Below are 22,914 nucleotides of genomic sequence, written 5' to 3'. Positions count from 1 at the left end.
TTAAATAATAATAATAAATAATATTTTAATAATATTTTATTTAATTCATTTAAAATTATTTCGTTTCATCATATCTCATTATTTAAAAGAATAATCTAATTTATTTAATAAATACAAAAAATTATATATAAAAAGTTCATCTTAGTTTTTATTTTATAAATACTTTATAAAAAAATATCTTAAATGTTTATGTGATGCTAATAAACTAAATTATAAAACTCTTTATTATCAAATAAATTTAATATGTCACATTAAATTATATTAATTTATAAAATAAATTTTTATTATTTTCATTATAAATTTAAACTTATTTTCATTATAAATTTAAGGCTATTGATTAAGATTCATATCAAATTTAATCCGTAACATTAGATTCAGAATAAATTTTTTAAACATCAAAATATATGATACTGATAGTTTATGCCTTTCCAAACCAAGTCTGTCTTTCAAAAAATGTTAAATTATTTCAAACTTTATTGTAAATATTTTACAAGTGTATGATGGATGATAAATAAGATAATTTGTAGTTGCAGATTTAGCATGTGCAAACTTTACATATTTTCTTTAAAAAGAAAAGTAGACAAATGAAATTTACATTAAAAAATTAATGATAGATCCTACTATTTTTTAAAATAAATGTACATAATTTATTTGTTATAATTATATATAATATTACTCAACAAATAACTAAGTAATAAATATTGGTTGAATTTATTTTTTATTTTAAAATTTAATTGGTGACGTGTCATTTATATGTAAAACCTTTAATAGTATTTTGGCTGAACCCTTTTTATTTATTTTAAAATTCGATTGATAACACGTCATTTTATAAAAGCCTATATAGTAAAATTTGCAATAGCTCTAATATTGTTTTGTCGGTACGTGATTTAGATCCCAAGTTTTTCAAAGATCTCGTGTTTAGATAGTGAGGTTGAGATAAAAAATAAATATTAATTAAAATATTATTATTTTTTAAAAATTTTTAAAAATTTAAATTATTTATTATATTTTATATTAAAAATTATAATAATTATATAAGATAAAATGAGTTTTGATTCTAAAGCTCTGCTAATTTAATTTTAATAATTAAATATAGTTCGAATAAATGTTGAAGATCAAATTCTATGGCAAGCTTTTGGTTTCCTAAAACATTCCATTTAAGAACCACTGAATTTGCCAACTTGACATTTTTTGCTTTGTGTTCCTCTTTAGATTTGGATAAAAAGAACATCTTTTATGCATTTATCGCTTGAGAAAAGAAAAAAAAAATCATTTTAGCAATAGTATTTTTTGGCATATTATTTATGAGTTTGATTGAGGTTATTTGTATGTTTACTTGCATAGTATAGTTTTTGGATAAATCTAAATATTTTAATTTATCAAGAATCAATTTTTAAAATAAAAACTGTCTCAGAAAGGAAGACACCCACCCTACAACAAAAAAATAAAAAAATCCCCAAAAAGTATTAGATGTTGAAGTATCTTTAAATACTCAATAAAATAAATGAAGGAAGGTTCACATTGGTCAAGGGATATTATTAATTATTGAATTATTATTTTATTTTATTTATTTATTTCATAAACTGATCCAACATTGGAGTGAATGTGATGATAACGTTGGAACCAAATCAATATTTTAGTAAATAATCAAACATAAAGAAAATGTTTCCCCCACTTGCAACTAAGCTTTGTTTTGGACTACAGCTAGCTAGATACAGAGTGAGTGGTCCATCTCTTGATATTTTATTTTTTTATTTTTTTTTTACTTTCTGGGGGTACTAATGCCCACGGGATAAGGAGCTCGTTACAATCTTACAAGACTCATCATTTTTTAAATTGGTTCAAGTTGCCTTCGCACGAGTTTTAACTTTTAAGATAAGATAAAACCATATATATATTATAATAATTTATTGTATAAAAAAATCATTTGTTTGTACTATAAAGCTCAAATTTCTTTTTCATTTTATATCTTAAAATATCTCTTATTGAAAAAAACAGAGATATGGATCTCATCCCTATTTCTTACCATCGGCCTTGTTTAATGATATTTTATGCAAATCAAATAAATAATGTTATTTAATTTGAATTTATCATTCCCAATCCGATATTAATGCAAGGCTGCCAAGTCACATGAGTATAGTGAGAAATAACATAGTCCTGACGGGAAAAAAAAAAAAAAAAGATAGATATTTTTTTAATATGGGAAATAATGTGGACAAAGACAAGATATTTTTTTCCCATAAAATAAGAGGATACAATTGACTATTCTTTTTTACTTTATATATATATAGAGAGAAAAATAATAGAATTACATAGAGTCTCAACATTTTTTTTTTAATGATTAAGGATATATTTTTTAATGATATCATAAATTTTTTTAAAATATTTAAAATATAAAAAAAATCTATAAAAAAATGATTTGGTGAAAACATCCTTGAGCTACTTTATATATATATAATACATAAATGCTAAATTCATCAAATTTTAGTTTCGAAAGTGTTTTGAAACTTTTTTTTATTTTTTATTTAGTAATTAAAAAATTTTTTTTTAATAATATTGTAATATTTTTTTAAAAATATTTATAATAATTAAAAAAATACATAACAAGATAAAATGAACTTCCCGAGACATTCCATCAATATTTTTCGGTGGCTTGCCACTCTATATAATAAGCATTTGACTATTCCCTTGGGAATGATAAAAATTCTCCGACTTCACCCGAGGTGACTCCGACGAGTCCAGAACATGGAAGTCTATGAATTTTGATAAGGATCACTTTTACTGTTTCAAAAAAATAAAAATAGAGGGACATATGCATGTGTATGCTAGATTCGTTGCTTCTGTACTACAGTAATAGCGTGGTGCGGTGGTGGGTCACACCGTCACAGGCAACAACCATAGCAACATGGTCAGCAAGAGCGGCGGACACGTGGGTGGAAATGGCAGCTATTAGGTGACACGGTCACAGTCGGAGCAGTCACACACTTTGCACGTTTGTCTTTCAGTGCCGACTCAGTTTTAACTCAACCGAGTTAGTTCCGAAATTTATCGGGGCGTCTCTGTCTTCGAATCAGACGGTGGCTGTAATCTCTGACTTTCTAAGATTGGAATTTTAATAGGATCCAATTCAACGGTCCGTACTCTTTAGAGATCAAATCCCAAAGGTAACGATGCACACAATATTCTTCACAATATATGAAATAAAATGAGAATATTTTTATAAAATAATATTATTTTTATAAAATAATATTATTTTTATAAAATATTTTATAATAATATATTTCATTTTAAAACTTGATTGTAAAATATGTCGTGAAAAATATTATGTGTTTATTATTTTTCAAACTCAAAACTCAAAAACTATAGTTGAATCAACTATTATATTAATAGAAATATTTTCCTAAAAAAAATATTGTTATTAATGTTAAATTTTATTATTTTTAATTACATAAAGTAATGTGTGGTATTTTAATTAATTTTTAATTTAAACTATTGACTCAAGCAACTATTTAAAAATATTATATTAGATAATTGAGAAGAGTAATGATAGGCATACAACTATTTTTATAATTTTTTATACAATCATATTTTAAAATGAGGATATTTAGGTAAAATTATGTTATTTTTATAAGTTAGTTTATAAAAATATCCCTAATTTAAAACATAATTATATAAAAGGTTATAAAAAATGTAGTATACATGTCTATCATTTTCCAATTGAGAATGATAAAATTCAGATAAAGGATAGCATTAGTTTCTTATAATTCGTCGGATCATTATGTATAGTGTAGATTGATAAACTTTATCACACATTTAAAATACAAAAATATTAAAATAAAAAATCTCTTCCCTTTTATTTTTTCTAACTTAACGCTTGCAAAAAACCAAGTAATCAAGAAAGAATTGTGTACAATTTATATAGTTATGTATCGAGTCTTCTTCCTCATGGGTTATATAACTTTGAGCAATGCTACATACAGTCTCTATTTGAGGACTGCAATACAAGTATAGACAATTTTATCTTTAAAATTTTTGAAAATTACAAAAATATTCATCTTCAAATGATAATTTTTCTCATTTAATAAAAGACATGCACATACAATTTTCAAGTGGGAACTATAAATATAATTTCTCTTTAATCACACTAATTGACATGAGACATTCTAAGTGGTTTTTATTTAATAGTTTCTCACTAAAACATGACTTCAAATAAATGTTTTAACTGACTTATATTTAGAAATATATATTTGTACCATTTTCTCCATTTGCAATCCATTATTTGGAATAGTTATAGGTTGTTTTTTTTTTTTTTTTTTTAATGGAAAAGATGAGACAAGAGAGGTAAATTTTAATATTTTATGTTCAATACTATAAATTTTTTTTTATTGACATCGGGTGTCTAAAAAGAATATCCCGACTAATTTTGAGGGTGTATAGACTCGTTTTTTATGTAAGTGCATTTCAGATAATTTAATAAAAAAAATTAAAATCATCCGGTTCACGATTCTTATAAATTATTTGCACCCAAATCAATTTAAATTTTAGACATGGAGAAGCATACCCACAGCCAACGCCTTTACCACGAACAACCCCTGAGAATTTATTCAGTACTTTAGTTGCAGAAGAGGCCGCAAAATACGGAAGGACACGAAATTCGAATGCTTTGCATGAGTGTTAATTCCTATGCTCACAAAGCGTGAGTACAGCAAGTTGCGTTTGTGTGCTGGACAAATTCCAAAACGTGCAAGCGAAATCCACGCATGCATTGGAATGTAGCGCGCAACTTCTTACAGGCACACCATGACTGACCGTGACGGACGGTGCCGTTCACTAGGAGTCTCCCCTCACGTAATAACTTGGAATAGTCATACATTTCCTTAAAAAAATGGGAGAAATTTGGATAAAAAGCTGATAATTTTCTTAATTATTGATAATTATGATTAATAAAACTGTCTTAGCTCGTTGTGAATTTATTATTCTTTATTGTGTGTAAAGAGTCCCTTTAAGAAATATCATGCTTGATGTGTCGATATTCAACTGAAAAACGTGTTTATCATCCTTTAGACGCTCCTTAGTTCTGCTGGGATAGAATATCATTATCAGTCTATCGAAGACGTGCATGCATGTACATATATAATGGCGGGTGGGTCGTTGGTAAATGTTGTCACCTGTAATTTCACTTGGAACGAATTACTGAGTTTCGACTCTTTGGGTCAATCTCTTCATCACGCCAACTCATAATATTAGTCAGCATATCTGTTTCCCCCATCTCCGTTCGTTGTCAAGGTAACATGCATTATTGCCTGTTTTCAATGATTGCCACATGTTAAGGCGTAAAGGTGAAGCATTTGTTATCCCACAGCAGACTTGAGGGCCAGCACGGAGAAAGTGGTAATGCTGTACACGCAAACTAATACGTAGTCTGATGACCTTGGAAGCATGGACCTAATCACGGTTTCCTATTTAGACAGGACTATTGGACAGCGATCAAGGATTTAGAAGTTTCTTGAAAATGAACGGTTGGAATATTTTGATTCCAAGTACTTGAAGAAAAAAGATGCAACTCAGATCGCCATTCCAAATAGTTTTGCGCAAGTGAACAAACGATGCAATGCGATTTTGAAGTCGTTCGACGTGACACTCTTCTTACAAGTCAAGCATCACTATAAACGTTTAACGTTTAATAGGCCAGTGACATGCAGAGGTCGTTCAACTCACTGAAACATCATGCGTATAAAAGAATCACTGAAACATGAAATATTTCCCCATTCTTGATGATCTTTTTGCCCCTTTCATTTTAATTTCGGTACAGCAACCAATATCTGCAATTTGAATCTCCCCCACCTCCTGCAATGTTGCGCTTTGCAAGTCTCTTCATAATCGAGAAGTCATTACAAAACAAATCAGCATTGGAGTGGATAGATAATTTTTTTCCCATTTCTTCAGATAAAATGGATCTAATTGCTACTACACGGTTGGTGAAGTTTTCACTTGGGACGTTTTGTGAGGGGAAAGGACACTCTTTGAGGAGTATGCTGTGGCATCTCTGTCCTCTGTTCTTGTGAGGGTTTGGGATCAACACCCTCCTCGTCCTCCTCTGTTTCTACAACTGCTGGGGAAGATTGCTTCTTCGGGATTGCAAGTTGGTAGTTGGGGCTGATCAGTGTGTCCTGTTCCGGTGGGAGAGGAATACCAGGCCCAGCTATTGACCTTGGCAATGGTATTTTGTTCCGGTTCCGAGCCAGTTCTAGTAGGACCTGATATATGATTAACTGAATATATACATCACATCTTTCACCATAAAATAATACTGGTCATTACACGAGGCAAGAGTTTAAATACAAGTCTTGTAAAGTGACCTTAAATATGAGTAAGTGCATCAAAAGCTCATGTAGATCCTATCGTTTCATGATATTTAAGCATATAGCCACATAAATTCCAGCTCTAGCAATCGTCTGAACCAACCGAGAACACATTAAGATATATCTTCATAAGGACTAAAATATTAGAAAAAAAAGTGGGTCATGCACTGTGGATGTAATGACAATTATTTTCGTGCAAAGATAGAATACCTGCTTCAGCAAAGCGAAAGACATTGCCTCCAACCTAAAAGCCAAAACTACAAATATAACATTACCTTAGAATTTTATGTATAGTTAGGGACTTCTGACCTTAGTCTTCACTAACCGTTTTGAAATTGTGCTTTTCAAATGTGTTAAATTTCCCCATGCAATATCCTTGGAAACTGCCTTCAATAGCCAAAGTTCTTAAAAGTCTTTTAAGAGACTGTTGGCTCTTGAATGCCAGCACTCTCAAAGATCAGATCTATAGTGTGCGTCAGATAACTATCTTTATAAAATTAAGCAAACTGAATTGAACTTCTAATGAAATTTGAAATTAGCCCGAGGCAAAGATCGTAGATGGTTTTGCAAAGTATGGAAGATTGTGAGCCAAAGTTACCTCTCGTGGTGGTGGTTGAGAAAAGCTAAAATTCACTTTTGACTGAATAGCAAGCTTGATATCATCACAGTCTATCGCAGGCTTACCAGCATGCTCCGAGTATACCTGTGCATCTGTCAATATATCAACTACATATCGATACCACAGTTCCAAAAATTGGTGTACAACGCGAGGTTCATAGTCCTCAACACCCATTGATTTGAGCAGTGACTTCACAATCTTAGCATCCCTCGGCAGGTCCTCATCTCCCTCAGCCATTTTCTTTAGTAGTGTTTTCACCTATATCAGGAAGAATAATGGGGTTCTCCAAGAAGTTAATAGGTATCACCTTTTTCCTTATAATAGGTAAAGTTAATAGGTATAACCTTTCCTAGCCAAGCAAATTCTTAAACCCAATTTTGAACCATCCATATTTCATTACAGCCCAGTTGAATTCTTGACAGGAATCAAAGGCTAAATGACAATTTATGAAACTGGTGGAAGTAGTGATCATACGATATGCCAGATTATTATAGAAAAACTTCGAACACGTACTCAATAAATTAATAACAAACATCCAAAGTAGAATGATTAGGCAGAAACATATTTGAAAGAAATCCAAAAGTGGCTTGGCCAAAAGAAACCGGTCAGTTTATCCAGCTAAGAGCGTTCGTAGTGGACACAACAAAATTTGGCTAGAGAATTCACTTTTATAAATTTAGTTAGCCACTTTTCAACAATACCAAATAACAAACTCTCCAAATCTATCACTATTATATTAAAATATTGATTTTGACATTTTCATTTATTTTAATTCTAATTGTAATTTGAATATTTATTCGTTATTAAAAAAGTACACATTAATTTTCTAACGTTCATATTATTCCTAACGGGTATAATTTTCTATTTTTTTTTTTTTTTTTTACAACAGTCATATTCTTTCAACTGATATATTTTTTCATCGGTTGTATTTTTTCAGCCCAAGGGGCTGGCCAGATTTGGTGAAAATAATATAATCACGTTTAGTTGTGATGTTCCTCACCACTTCCTTTAATTTGGCATCACCCAGAATTGTTTATGGTGAAAATAATATTTAGCCAGCTGGCCAGTGATTAAATCTTGGATTAAAATTACTGTTCATTTATTGAGTCCATTATAGTGAATTTTTGTGCAACCTAGCTAAACTTTGTCCAAAATTTGGCTAAGTTGAGACCGCTACTAGTGCTCCAAGTCTTGTATTGGTAGCAAGCTATTGCTGAGAGAGCCTAAACTGTATCTGTTCACATGTTTCATGTCTCTACTCATATAAGCCCAAATATCTAGGTTTAAGTGGAGACGCTTCATTCTTGAGCGTAAAAAGAAATAAAATAAGATCAAACTAACAAAATCCTAAGCTTGTCAACAAGGATTCAAACAATTGTATCGGAAGATTCGGAACTACGAAAGCATGTAAATTTACCTTTTTCTTAACTTGTGAACTTGACAAATGATTACAAAAAGTTTTCTCTCTCTACATAACTAGCGAAAAGAATGAGAAACGAAACTTTCGTTCTAGCAAAGGAAGTAGATGAGAGCTGATGCTCCGTGTTATGTGACTAAAGGAGTCCAGGGGCATAAAAATTAACAAGAACAAAAATCCTCAATATCCAAACTGGGGTTTGGAATTTCGGCCACAAAAATCAGGACTTTCCAACAAAATTTAAAGACTTCATTACGGGATTTCTACAAATCACAACTTTTCAGACAAAACGAGAAACAATAGAGGAATACCTTAGAGGGGGGTGGGAACTTGCGAATCCGCCGAGCTCGCAGGGAACGTTTGCTGAAGAGAGATGGTCCGGCTAGGGTCAAAGACGGTGGAGCCGTGGAGGTGTGGTGATGGGTTGAAGTACGGAGAGATGGGTGAACGAAGATCTCTTGGGTTTATGTTCGGGCACACGAGTAAACGTAAGGGGCCGCGGGGGTGAGGGAACTCAGGGAAGGCTTGGGCCATGCTGAGCTTCCTCTCCTCTTTATTGAGCCCTAACAAGATTTTTTTTATTTTTTATTTTTTAAAGAAAATAACATTTTTCAATTCCAAAATTATTAGTTTTGCGCTATGAATAAATATAAATAGAAGTTATTATTAGAAGTATTCATTTTGTACACGTAATGTGACATCATTTAAACTATATATCTCTCAAAGTGAGTATTAGAAACAATCAATTAGAAACAGACGCACAATGAATACAAAATGTACACTGCTATAGTGACTTCTCTCTAACATTACTCTTTACGCTATAATAATAATCTTCGATCTGTTCACTTAAATTAAATGTTACATATTTATAAGTCAAAGTAAGAGGTTGGTTATTTTCTCCTCCCTTGTTGGTTTCTCTTGTCCAAACACATTTTAAAAGTTTTTTATTTTAATTTTTGCTATCTTTTTGTGACTTTCCGCCCCGTACAACTCTCCAACTACCAATCACTCAATTGTACAAAGTATTGCCATTCGTCTCAAAGTCTCTTTTATTCTTATATTTTTATGAATTGATAGGTATACGTGGGATCTACTTGTCATGCATCTTGCTCAATGAAAATGCATGCTTACAGAAAAAACGATGTCACTTGATTCACATTATAATTTATTTTATTATTAATATGTGAACAAAAAAACACGAGAACTGTTATGTACATAAAAGTAATTGTATAAATTGATATGATTTTACGTTATTTATTAGATTTACATTGTAATAAAAATAACTTTATAATTTAATGAATCATACAAACTACATTAGTCTGTAAGATTTTTTTTACATAATTTCTTTGTAGTTAAAATGATTTTTAAAAAATACGATATTTAAGCTCGGTTTGGATTGTGAGTTAATCTCAACATATTATATCTTATCTTATTTTATTATTATAATTTTAACAAATTTTTACATAAAATATAATAAATAATTTAATATTTTCAAATCATAAAATAATATTAATATTAAAAATAATATTCTAATAATATTTTATTTAATTTTTAATTTTTATTTCATCTCACCTCAATTTCTTATTTATACCTAATCTTAAGAGTCAAATAGTAATGAAGCGATGGAATTGTAATCATTGGGCTGGGCTGATTCGGGTTACTTTTAATACCATGACCTCTCTCAACCCATCACTAAAACATTCTAGTTTGATTATAAAGTTCAAATAAAATAAAATAAAATGTTTTATTGAGAATTAAATAAAATATTATTTTTTAATATTAGTTTTAGTTTAATATTTAAAAAAATTAAAAAATTAATGATATTTTATATAAAAATTAAAAAAAATTATAATAATTAAATAGTACTAGTAATTTAGTTTTTAGTATCTAAACCAGCAACCGTCGCACATTGGTCAATGCCGGTGTTTCAGTACAAATTGAAACCATTATGACACGTAAATCACTACACCACTAATGCTCATTAACTTACGCGCCCACGTTTTTCCGGTTCCCAAGATACCAAATTCTATATTCCAAGATTGTCCAGGTTTTTCAGGTTTTCTGCACCAAACACTCGAGATATTTAAGTAATTTAGCACTTTCTCGTACGCTCTTTTCTAATTACAGTAATCATATTCCTAATATTCCTGGGAAAACTAAACTATAAATATAAAACACAATCGAGCCCAAACGCAAACGGCAAACCCTAGTGTCTGCTGCTCTCCAGCACACAAAAAGATAAAAGAAAAATAATACTAATAACACAGCACGCGAAAACAAAGAAAAACCCTAGCCCTAACAAACAACACAGTATATTTGTAAAGATCTCCCCACTTGATCTGATCAAAATTTGAGGTAAGCTCTCACATACCTCTCGATTTCTCTCAAATCCATTTGGGGCTGTTCGTTGTTCATCCAAATCTCTCAACTCCAGAAACATTGTGTGGAAAACCCAGAAGCAGAAAGCTGTCAATTTTTTTGGGAAGAATTTGTTTTAGAGAGACTGTTCAGAAATAAAGAATCACTATTGGGGTTTAATTTTTTTTTTGGGTGGGGGGCGCTTTTTAGGAGCATGGATGATTTGGAGAAGGCTATACTTATACTGTTCGATGTATCGGGTAGCATCGATGACGGATTGAAAAAGAAGGCCAAGGATTACTGCGATGAAATCAAGGAAAAGTCTTCGATTTGTAGTATTTGTTTTAAAAAATTGTGCTTCTCAAGCATAGTTGAGGTCCGATTTTGGTGTTTACAGACTCTTCAAGACGTTATTCGGATCCGCTACGCGTCAATGAGTCCTGAGGAGAAGTTTTTCGTTAGGAAATCAGTATTTTCGATGGCGTGTTCAGAGCCTATCGATGATGAGAATGTTGCTGGGGTATTAGAGGGTCCTGCATATATAAAGAACAAGCTTGCTCAGGTTTTGGTTACTTTGATTTATTTTGAGTACCCGTTAATTTGGTCCTCCGTCTTTACTGATTTTTTGCCTCATCTGAGCAAAGGGGCCGTTGTAATCGATATGTTTTGTCGGGTTTTGAGTGCGTTAGATGATGAATTGATTAGTTTGGACTATACGCGAACTTCCGAAGAGATGGCAGCTGCGGGTCGAATTAAGGATGCAATGAGGCAGCAGTGTGTGGCACAGATAGTGAGAGCTTGGTACGACATTGTCTCATTGTATAGAAATTCTGATGAGGAACTCTGTACTAGCGTATTAGAGTCTATGAGGAGATATATTTCTTGGATTGATATTGGTTTGATTGCAAATGATGCGTTTATCCCACTATTGTTTGACTTAATTTTGGTGTCGGAACAACTACGTGGTGCCGCAGCTGCGTGTCTGTTGGCTGTGGTTTATAAGGGGATGGAACCGCAATCAAAATTGTCACTGTTGCAGAGTCTTCAAATAAGTCGGGTTTTTGGGTTGATAGCTGAAGATGGGGATTCGGAGTTCATTTCGAGCATAGCTGCATTGCTTAGTGGGTATGCAGCGGAAGTTCTAGAATGTTTCAAACGGTTAAATTCTGAGGAAGCAAAGGGTGTTTCGATGGAGCTTTTGAATGAAGTCCTGCCCTCTGTTTTCTATGTGATGCAGAACTGTGAGTTTGATGCAACATTTAGTATAGTGCAATTTCTCTCTGCTTATGTTGGCACTATGAAAAGCTTTTCTCCTTTGAGGGAGAAGCAGCTGCTTCATGTTGGCCAGATATTAGAGGTGATCCGGACCCATATTCGCTACGATCCTGCATACCGCCACAATCTTGATATATTGGATAAAATTGGGAGGGAGGAGGAAGATAGGGTGGCTGAGTTTAGGAAGGATTTGCTTGTGCTGCTTCGTAGTGTGAATCGCGTGGCTCCTGATGTCACTCAGATATTTATCAGGAACTCTTTAGCTGGTGCTGTTGCATCTTCACCTGACAGGAATGTTGAAGAGGTGGAAGCTGCACTCTATCTTTTCTATGCTCTAGGAGAGTCAATAAGTGATGAGTCAATCCGAACTGGAAGTGGACTTTTGAGTGAGTTGGTGCCAATGCTTTTATCTACAAGGTTTCCTTGCCATTCTAATAGGCTCGTTGCGCTTGTGTATCTTGAGACAGTAACAAGGTTTATGAAGTTCATTCAGGAAAATACCCAATATATTCCTATGGTTATGGCTGCCTTTCTTGATGAAAGAGGTATACATCATCCAAACATCAATGTGAGCCGAAGGGCAAGTTATCTGTTTATGAGGGTTGTAAAATTGCTGAAAGTGAAGCTTGTGCCTTTTATAGAAACTATTTTGCAGGTAATAGAATCATTATTTCTTACTCCAGCTTTTTATTAGTTTGTGCCTTGATCATTTTGCTTAGAATCTTTTTATCATGAAAAAAAATAGGAAGATGAAAGTGAAGCTTGTGCCTTTTGATTATTTTGCTATTCATTATTCCTTCTCTCTTTCCATCTTCCTATTTTTTTCATGATTTTTCAGAGCCTCCAGGATACAGTTGCTCGATTTACAAGTATGGAATATGCAGCAAAAGATCTTCCGGGATCTGAAGATGGCAGTCACATTTTCGAGGTATTCATTCGTCCTCCAGGTTCTTCTTTAGTTTGCATCTGTGCATGTGTGAGTATGAAGTAATCATTCATTCTAGAGGTTGCTGGTGCCTTGTTTTGCTCTAATTTGTACATAAACTCTTAACAGGCAATTGGTTTATTGATTGGGATGGAAGATGTACCACTGGAAAAGCAATCTGATTATCTCTCTGCATTGCTCACTCCCCTTTGTCAACAGGTTATAATTCAATCTCTATCAATGGATTCGATATCCTCCCCTTCCATACCTCCCAAATTCTTTGTTCATTTAAAATTTCGAACCAACCAAGATTTGATAGATATTATTTTGACAAAATCATCCTTCAATACAGGTTGATACATTGCTCAAGCATGCAAAGTTATCATCTTCAGAAGAGGCTCCTGCTAAAGCTGGTATTATCCAGCAAATAATCATGGCAATTAACTCTCTGAGCAAGGTTCTTTTCCAACCTTTGACCTTTTAATATGTTCCTTGCCTTTTTGTCCTGCCTCATTGATTTTTTCTTATATTTTATGCATAATGATTTTGTAAAACCTCATGATGAGTACCGATAAAAATAAATAAATAAAACCTCATGATTTATTTATACAAGTCTTTAATAAAAGTAAACAAAGTCGCTTTATCTGACTTCGTGGATTTACCATCCTAATTGTTTTGTTTCAAGTCACTTTATACTTGGCAGTTTAATTTTTTATTTTTTTTGGGTTAAAAAGTTATGCTGTATTCATTTTTCCCCTTATTTTTCATCACTATAGTGAAATTGGAAAGACAGTGCAAAAGTTTTTCAACTTCTTTAGGTTTAGGTTGTTCTGCTTAATATGCATGCTAATTATTTTCAACATGTCTATATGTGATCCAGGGCTTCAGCGAGCGTCTCGTAACTGCTAGTCGCCCAGCAATTGGTCTCATGTTCAAGCAGGTTGGCATCTTTCTTATGTGCTTTTTTTCTATCAAGGATGTTGAATACACTGCCATAGCGTTTTAGCATCAGTATGTTCATTAACTTTATCCTAACAAAAAAAACTGCTGTTGAATTATGTCATCAGTTTGTTGATTGGATTGATACGAAAAACTGAGTAAGCTGAATTATGATGTTGATTGTAGGGTCATTTGTCTTGTATGCTGTCTTCACACCAACTCTTTATTTTTCTTTTTATTTGTGATTCAGACGCTGGATGTTCTCCTCCAAGTTCTTGTCGTATTTCCAAAGGTAGAGCCTTTGCGGAGTAAGGTAAGAGTTAGAATTGGGAAGTGCTGTGTTTTGATATTTCATCGACTGCTTCCGTTACCTGAGGCTAGTGCGTATGGTATTCAGGTCACGTCTTTTTTACACCGCATGGTGGAGACTTTAGGTGTGTCTGTATTCCCGTACCTCCCGAAGGCATTGGAGCAATTACTTGTGGAAAGTGAGGTAAAAAACAGTGAATTGAAGAACCGATCTCTTTTAGTCTTTATTCATTGATTTGGAATACATTTGAAGACTGCTTCCTTGTACTAATGGTGCAATACTACGGGATGCCAATGAGATGGACAAGGGGGTAACTCGATCTGCCCCAACCCTGTTCCTCAATGATGGTTCTTAACTATTAAGTTGGATTAGGAATATTTTTAGGCACATCATTTGGGTATATAACAGTGTATTCTAGGAATCTGTTGGTGTGACATGGAGTTTAGATGACTAAATTAACCACAAGGGGAACTTCACATGTGCCATAGAAATTAATTAACATGCTATACAAGAGAGCTTCCATGCTGTTTAAAGAAAGGAAACCTCCCCAAACTTTTTTTTTTTTATCAGTCAAAGATAGATATTATATATATGGATGAAATAGGTATAGCGCTTGTACACAGGAAGTATACATAAGTGCTCCTAAATACATTCTAAAAACGATAAATTAAAGACAAAAAATCCTGAATATTGTCCCCATGCATTACAATAGTGGAAAACCAACACATTAGAGTGTGGAGAAAAAAATTCTTCAACTCGGTCATTGTGTGTTCCTTATCTTCAAAGTAACGCTCATTCCTTTCCGTCCAAATACACCACATAATGCACCAAAACTGTCTGAGGTTTGATGAGGAAGTGGTTTTATCTAATAAAATCATCACAATCTCATACTAAGTTGCTTGTTGACCAATATGTTTTAGTTCTTGCTTAATGATTTGCCAATTCATATACTAGTTAAATGGCTGTTAGAATTGATGCACATTACTTCCGATAATTTTTTTTATGCTTTTGGGTGATTGGATATGACCTCCTTTTCTGGTTTATATCCGAATTAGATATAAGAAGCATCACAACCCTTTTCTATTGTGTATTTTTCTTAGAATTATATATCGATAATTCTACCCTTGGACCTAGTAAATGCTTTTATAAAATCTTTAGCTCTTTTTTTTTCCTTATAAATGAAATAATCTCTATGGAGCATACTTTTGTACCTACGGTAATTTTTTAATAAATAAAAATGTATTAATATCAATAGGCAAGTACACTGGGTGTATACAAGAGAAAACACCTAGCCCATAATAAAGAGCCCCTAATGATCATTGCCCAAGAGGGAGAAATTAGAAACCTATCCAATATACTCCAACCTGTTGTTTCCCACAAGACTAATACTCCACCTGAATGATCGTATAAGGACGGAGGAAGGCTTCATACTCCTGCCCTCCCTCTAGTAATTGAAAGACTTGCATCATTCTCTGCTTATCTTTATTTATTCTTTTCTCTGGTTAAGCGTATCTTATGTATTACCTGTTTGTACTTGGATAGTATTTTTCAAAACATTGACAAAACTAATCTTACGTATAAAAAAATATTTTTCAACACATCTCCTTTTCCATTTCCTCTTTTAAGATTTCAAGGAAAATTTTTTGTTGTCGTTTTATTAACAGCAGTTAAGCAGGGAAGGAATGTTTTATCCATTTGTAATGGTTATGTGAATTATGATTGCGAATTATCATAAGTTTATGCATTAATTTACTATTTGCTTCAGTGACATCAAAATTTTTATTCTAGACTATATTTTCTTGCAGCCAAAGGAGATGGCCAGTTTTCTTTTGTTACTCAATCAACTTATATGCAAATTCAACACATTGTTCCGTGACATATTGGAAGAAGTATTTCCTGCTATTGCTGGTAGGATATTTAATGTTATACGAACAGATGCATTTCCTTCAGGACCTGGAACCAATACTGAGGTATAGGGATTAATTCAGTAAAACATTTCTATGTGTTTGTTCATTAGATGAATGTTTCTGCAGCCTCTGTTAACATGTTTGTTATACATCAGACCCTTATTATATGGCTGTTATATATATATATATATATATATATTGTGCCAGAAGATATTGTATGATTGGTTTTTTTATATATCTTATGAAGTGATTGAAGTTGAAACTATTTCTGTTCCTTTACTAGTTTTTTACTTTTTTAATAAGTTAACTAGTTTGGTCCTTCACTAGTTTTTTACTACAATTTGAATTTATTTGTACAAAAATAAAATTAATTGTACAAACATGAACGTGCATTTTCAAACTAGTAAAATATTGGGGTTAGTCTCATTTTCTTTTCTTGTAAACAAATGCATTTACTTTTGTACTAGGGCTGTACCCTGTGTGCTTTTTAATGAAATTATATTACTTATATAAAATGATTAATTTCTTCCTGAAAAAATTATGACTTTTTTTTTGTATTCCTTAAGCTATAAAGACTGAAAAATATTTATTTTTATATCATCTAGGGAAAAAGTGATTAATCTTTGCTGGCTCTGAATTTACTTTGAGTAAGAAGTTCTCATGATTCATTTCTATTGTTATGAACCAAAAAGAAAAAGAAAAAATGAGTTAAGGAATTAAGAATAATATGACATTTGGCGTTTGGCGTTTTGATTTTTTTTTTTCAAGTAATTTGGCATTTGAATTTTGAATTCTACATTCGATGTATATAGTGTAATAGTCCTAAGAGTTGGGCTATAAGTTTCAACTTTATAAGCTGCATTAGGTAGCATAGCGTGTTCTTTTAGGGTCCATTTGGCAACCCAACTGTTCTCAAGTATCTCAGATATTTTTAGATATTTTATTCTCAAACATCATTTAAGAGAAATGATATTTGCAGTCGTGGAGTGCGCAAGTGCCACTCAATCCCTTTGAGAAAAGTGAATAAATACGAGACTCATATAAAAAAAATTAATTTTTTAATAGTGGATCCCACTTTTTTTAAAGGGATTTCGCTTCGCTTGCAGACTCCATGACTATATCTAGCATTACTTATCATTTAAACACAAAACACTTTCAGTTTTAAATTATCAACTTTTTTATCTAATAATTATATAATCATTACAACTTTATCAAACTCCCAAACAATATATAAAAAACAATACTATTTTTTTAAATTTTAAAACAAAATTTATATTAAAAAAGTATATTCAAATGATTTTTTTAACTTTATAATATTTTTATTAAATTTTTTTTCTCTCCTTTGTCAAAACTCAATAAAACATATTAACTCAAATCATTTCATTACTATTCATAGATATACCGAGATATTCTAAGTATCCAAATGGGCATTAAAGAGTTGTTTTTTACTGCTTGCTTTTTATTTAGTAGTGCAAATTTCTCCAAATATACCTTATAAATGTTGATTGTGATGCCTTTGAAAGTGAAAATCCACATGAAGCATTCTGCATATTAAGTTTCAACTTCTATAGCAGTGTACTTGTGGAATTTTCTCTTGCTCTTTTGAGTATGCCATGATGCCAGACTCCTTTTCTCCTGCAGGAAGTCCGTGAATTGCAAGATCTTCAAAGAACATTGTACACATTTCTGCACGTGATAGCTACACATAATCTTTCTTCCGTTTTTCTTTCCCCCAAGAGTAGGGGATACTTGGATCCAATGATGCAGCTGCTATTGTACACTTCTTGTAATCATACCGATATTCTTGTAAGAAAGGTTCGTAATACTTGCAAGACTTATTACTTTTTATACTGTTTGGGTTTTTCTTAAGATAGTTTCAACACACACTAGGACTGTCTAACATATTAGTATAGTCAAAATCCGATCAAAACAATCTGAATCTAATTCATTATCCTTTATTACACAGGCTTGTGTTCAGATATTTATTACATTAATCAAAGACTGGTGTAGCAGGCCTTCTGGTGAAGAAAAGGTAATCTCTAAGTTTTCCCCACCGACATTGTTTTGTTGAGGTGTTGTTTTCCCCTTTAAAAAGCTTTTTCTCATACTGAATTTTTAATTTTTTTCAGGTTCCTGGTTTCCAAAAATTTATAATTGAGGCCTTTGCAACAAATTGTTGTCTGTATAGCCTGCTTGACAAATCCTTTGAGTTTCGGGATGCAAATACTGTAAGTCAATTATGTAGGATCCTTTTTTTATAAAAGCATTCCCTGTTTATTTGGGCTTAAAATTTATATGATCATCAGGTTATCGACTAAACTTCTTATGCGGTAATTGATTGGACCACATATTCAACTGTACTTGGAAAAATAATATTTTGAAAGGAATTTACATCTATAATTATAAAATATATCAGGAGTTAGTTATAAAAAAACGTATTCATAGCAGGGTAATTTTTTACTTTTTACAAGAAAAAAAAGGAGATACGTTGTTATGAATAACATAACAGGAGAGACTTAAGTGTATCCATATTCATTTTTATAAATAACATCACAGGAGGGGATTATCCAGGAATAGATGTGGGATACGTAACAGAGAAATTTGCCTTGCTTTTGCTGTAAACATTCTAGGTAAATGGGCTTTTGATTGTTGTTATCGTGGGTGGAATAATCCAGGAATAGATGTGGGGTAAATTCTGCTCGTGATTGTAGTTTTTGTGGGCATATCCTCATCGTCATAGTTGTTCTTGACCTCTGCCCTTCTTCCTCCCACATTTTTTCCTAGTCTTTTGGTTGGCTACTGAAGTGTATTCCTCTCCATCTCAGTTTTGATGAAGTTGGATAGCAGAAAGGACATCTAAGACGAATAATTCATTTACATGGGAACACATGTTTATTTGGTCAATATGTCCCTGGATGTTTAAAGGGCTTTAGAGGAACTTTGGTCCAACTAGAAAATGGGCATTCCTGTTATAACAAGAAAATGCGTTTACTATTGTATGGGCATTTTGAATGGACAAATATTTTTATTGATTTGTTACAACATCCAGAGTGCACTGGAAGTTCAAAGAAAAATGACTCAAGGTTGGAAATGCACATCCCAATCCTTGTGAAAGGGTCAAGGGGAAATTTTAGAAGCTATATGGGGTTGAAGTGTTAAGCTTTTTGTTAAGATAATTCTGAATACGAACTATTACTTTAAACAATATGTGTGGAAAGAAGCTGATGAAATTACTTCATGAGTTCTATTGTTTTTGATTGGCATCGGATGTCCGGGACAAATTCCCAACTAATCTTGGGATTGCATGTCTTTGGTAAGGAGTTTTCCCGTAAGTGCATTGCGGGTAATTCAAGGGGAAATTCCCCCAGTCCGATGGCCCCAAGAGTGAATACAGAGTTTTGAATCCAGGATGTCTGGTTTGTACGGTTCACCCTAGGACCACCACACCACCCCTTGGGGCTATGATGAGTTCTATTGTTATAATATATAATTATTGATGAAACAAATAATAACCATCACTTATTTCATTCGAAGTCCTTGTTTAGACTTCTTCAGTTTGAATTTAATGGTTATTTATTGTCATATTGTTAAAACCTATCGACAAAATATGGGCACCATTATTCATCAGGGCAGGGAGAGAGAGAGAGAGATTCTATTGGTTCTTCGTAAATAAATGAATTTAATCTCTTAGTATTTTTGAACTAACAGAAAATATTATTGTGAATTTACTTGGCAGCTTGTTTTGTTTGGAGAAATCGTGCTCGCTCAGAAGGTCATGTACGAAAAATTTGGAGACGAGTTTCTCATTCATTTTGTATCAAAAGCTTTTGCAGCTGCACATTGCCCTCAAGATTTGGCAGCGCAATACTGTCAGAAGTTGCAGGTAGTAATTTAGTGCTCCGGGATCCGGGATATACTTTATTCTGCTAATGCTTTTAGTATATTTATACCTGTTAAAAAAAGAAAGAAATAATGCTTAGTATATTTACATGTTCATTCATCAAAGAGCTTGTTACTTTATTCTGCTAATGCTTTTAGTATTTTAATAGTCCTTTTGGTGGTGCTAAATGAACCGTGTTCGTTACTTGGAGTCTATTTTCACGTAAATTGATAAAAGACCCATTCCATCTGGTCACTGCACCAAAGTTAAACTCATGTAGGTATGCTATTTATGATCAAAACAATCTCCCACGGTTATATGCAAGTTGTAGCGTATTTCTTGATGTTCTGGATTGCTATTGAGGCCACCATAAAGAATATGCTGAATTTGAACTAGGGATGTTGGCTCTTGGTTATTGAAAATTCAGTGAAAGCCGAAGGAGAGTGAGCGTTGTCAAGGTCACAAGAAGCTGTTTTTAATACAGTTGACTGCATGATCTGTGGTGTCTGGTTCCTTTATCATGTTATCATGTTACTGGCTGTTGGACCGAGTTTGCACCTGTTTTAGAGTATGCGCTCTTGAGCATGTTGCCAACCAAGGCAGCCAAACACAATTTGTTCACGTAACTCTTTGAAAGCGATAATTTGAATGTAAGACCCCATGGTCAAGGATAATTGTCCTTAGAAATAATATGTACACACGTGCACAAAATTTGGTACGATAATGAATTAAAAAGAGAAGAGCCCTTGGGAAACTTTGGGTCTTTTGTGTAGGCCAGAGATTATCTTATGTTGGCTTTAGATTTACTAGTGTGGAAGATGATTCCGTTGTGCATTATGTGGCATACTTGGTTGGAAAGGAATGAGCGGTGTTCTGAAGATAGGGAGCGCACAATGGCGGAGTTTCAGAGTTTTTTTGTACACATTATTGATTTGGTTTTCAGCCATTGTGCTTAATGGAAACAATTCTCACGACTTCCTGTCCTTAATCTATCGATCTTAGAATGTATTTAGGTGTTCTTTTGTATACCTCCTGTGTACACAGACTATGTCTATTTCATTCGTATCAATAAAATTTACCTCTTTACTTATTAGAAAAAAGATTTACTGGATTAAACGTAGGTAATGACACTACAACATCCTAGAGTATGTGGGCATTTAACCTAGCTTTGCAGTTTCTCTCATAGATATATATGGCTTACAGAAATGACCCGAGTATAAATATTTGGCTGAACTGCTCTAACTTTTGCTCGGCCTGATTGTTCCTTTCTGCAGGGTAGTGATATCAAGGCATTGAAATCATTCTACCAGTCACTCGTTGAAAGTTTAAGAATGCAACAGAATGGAAGCCTTGTTTTCAGATAGCGTTTTCCACTTTTCCCAGTAGATGAATGATGGGAGTATTTCCTAGATTCATGCTTTTCTTTGCTACTGAGTTGTGGCGATGCATTTTTGTTCGGCAGAGGTAACCGCAGCTGTGACTCTGATATACTACATGCTACACGTCGTTGTCGATGCTTAAAATGGGTTTTTATATTTCGCTTGGGTTGGTGATGTTGCAGGTTCTCTGTACATAACTTTTGTGCGGTATTTTTGGATGAGGTATATATTTACTCGATACCAAATCTGATAAATTCTCTACAAGCCTGAATAAACTACTAGAGAGGTGGCTCAATTCTTTCTTTTTGCTCTTCGTCCACAGTTGTAAATTTCCGGAAGAAAATTTTCTGAATTTTTAAGCACGGTGACATCCATCAGTCTGGAGCTGCTTAACCCAAGATCACACAACATCCTTTTTGTTATTGGGTTTCTTGTGATTACGTATTCATATTTTTGTTGTTTTGAAATATTCAGACATTTCAACCTAGATTCATCGAGTTTTGATGCTTGGTTTGTAGTTAGCTAGAATTTGTAGTTTGTATGTACATTATTTTATACCCTTGGAAGAAAAAAGGCTATATAATCAGGTGCCCCCTTTTCATTTTTTGGACCATGACAAGTCCCAGGCCCCAAAGATGTCTGTGGACCATGACAAGGACTCGGCCCAAAAGATGACAAAGTAAAATGTATTTGAATGTTGAGCTGAGTTGAGTTGAGTTGAATTTTTTATAAATAATAATGAGTTTTGTAGGATTTACTTAAGATGAGTTTAGATATATTTAGATGCATTTATAAAAAGTTGAAAAATGTTATGGATCTCGTGTGTAAAAATAAATGTATTGAGTTAAAAGAAGTTATGAGTTTTATGTGTAGAGAGATTTTGAATTGAGATAAATTTAGTAATATGAGAGTTGAGTGTTTAGATTTTAAATTTAGGTTAAAATTAGACTCTATTAAATTAAGTTCCAAAATCACATCCCATGTGTCGGCAGACTGAAGAGGTATTGTGGTCACTGTCTATCTAAGATATTATTACAACAACGCACGCTTTATTCGTGGCTAAAACTTTTTAATTGCAAGCTGGGCATTGAATCGTTCGATACGTGAGTCGGGGAACAGATCAAATTTTTTTATGATTTTCTATCCAAACGTTTGCTACAAATTTGAAGAAATATAGATTCAGCATGTCGATCCCACTGACATTATTAATTGGGGTTTGTTCGTTTGACGTCTTTACGAGATCGTAAAGACTGTTAGGGTTTGTTTGATTATACAGATATGATGAAGTAACGAGATAATTTGTGAATAATAATAAAATTATTTGAATTAAAATATTTTATGGAATTTTGAAAAAATGATAGAAAAATAATTGAATAAAAATATTATAAAATTAAAATATTGTCAGAATATAAGTTTTTGTTTTGGAGTTTAAAAATGTTGAATTACTTTTGCATTTTATTTGAAAGTTTGAAAAAATTATAATTATTAAGTAATAATTAGATGAAAAATTTAAAAATTTGAAATTATAAAATGTGTATTTGAA

At 32.6% G+C, this 22,914-nt stretch overlaps 2 protein-coding genes across 4 annotated transcripts; one reads left to right on the top strand and one right to left on the bottom strand.

Moving 5' to 3' along the window:
- Window positions 1-5,734: 5,734 nt before the first annotated feature.
- LOC109001979 (transcription initiation factor TFIID subunit 9) lies at window positions 5,735-8,925 on the bottom strand. Its single transcript, XM_018979515.2, has 3 exons — window positions 8,710-8,925; window positions 6,961-7,239; window positions 5,735-6,257 (listed from the first exon to the last, which is right to left on the bottom strand). Exons 2-3 carry the CDS (start codon window positions 7,216-7,218, stop codon window positions 5,988-5,990), a joined length of 528 nt encoding a protein of 175 aa, XP_018835060.2. The 5' UTR covers window positions 7,219-7,239; window positions 8,710-8,925; the 3' UTR covers window positions 5,735-5,987.
- A 1,679-nt stretch (window positions 8,926-10,604) lies between these two features.
- Window positions 10,605-22,133, top strand: LOC109001977 (exportin-T-like). 3 transcript variants are annotated; one of them, XR_004802004.1, is made up of 15 exons: window positions 10,605-12,686; window positions 12,870-12,959; window positions 13,086-13,175; window positions 13,309-13,413; window positions 13,837-13,896; window positions 14,146-14,208; window positions 14,293-14,388; window positions 16,011-16,175; window positions 17,754-17,927; window positions 18,079-18,144; window positions 18,242-18,340; window positions 19,849-19,995; window positions 21,267-21,456; window positions 21,554-21,593; window positions 21,694-22,100. XR_004802004.1 is itself a non-coding variant. In XM_018979512.2 (13 exons), exons 1-13 carry the CDS (start codon window positions 10,971-10,973, stop codon window positions 21,354-21,356), a joined length of 2,961 nt encoding a protein of 986 aa, XP_018835057.2. In that variant the 5' UTR covers window positions 10,605-10,970; the 3' UTR covers window positions 21,357-22,100. The 3 variants fall into 3 exon arrangements, 1 of the variants encoding a protein (XP_018835057.2); XR_004802003.1 differs by having other exon boundaries at window positions 21,554-22,133; XM_018979512.2 differs by having other exon boundaries at window positions 21,267-22,100.
- Window positions 22,134-22,914: the final 781 nt, after the last annotated feature.

This window comes from Juglans regia, chromosome 7 (assembly GCF_001411555.2).
Source record: "Juglans regia cultivar Chandler chromosome 7, Walnut 2.0, whole genome shotgun sequence".
Lineage (NCBI taxonomy): Eukaryota > Viridiplantae > Streptophyta > Magnoliopsida > Fagales > Juglandaceae > Juglans > Juglans regia.
The sequence above is the reverse complement of the archived record's forward strand: the minus strand, read 5'-3'. Positions and strand labels throughout refer to the sequence as shown.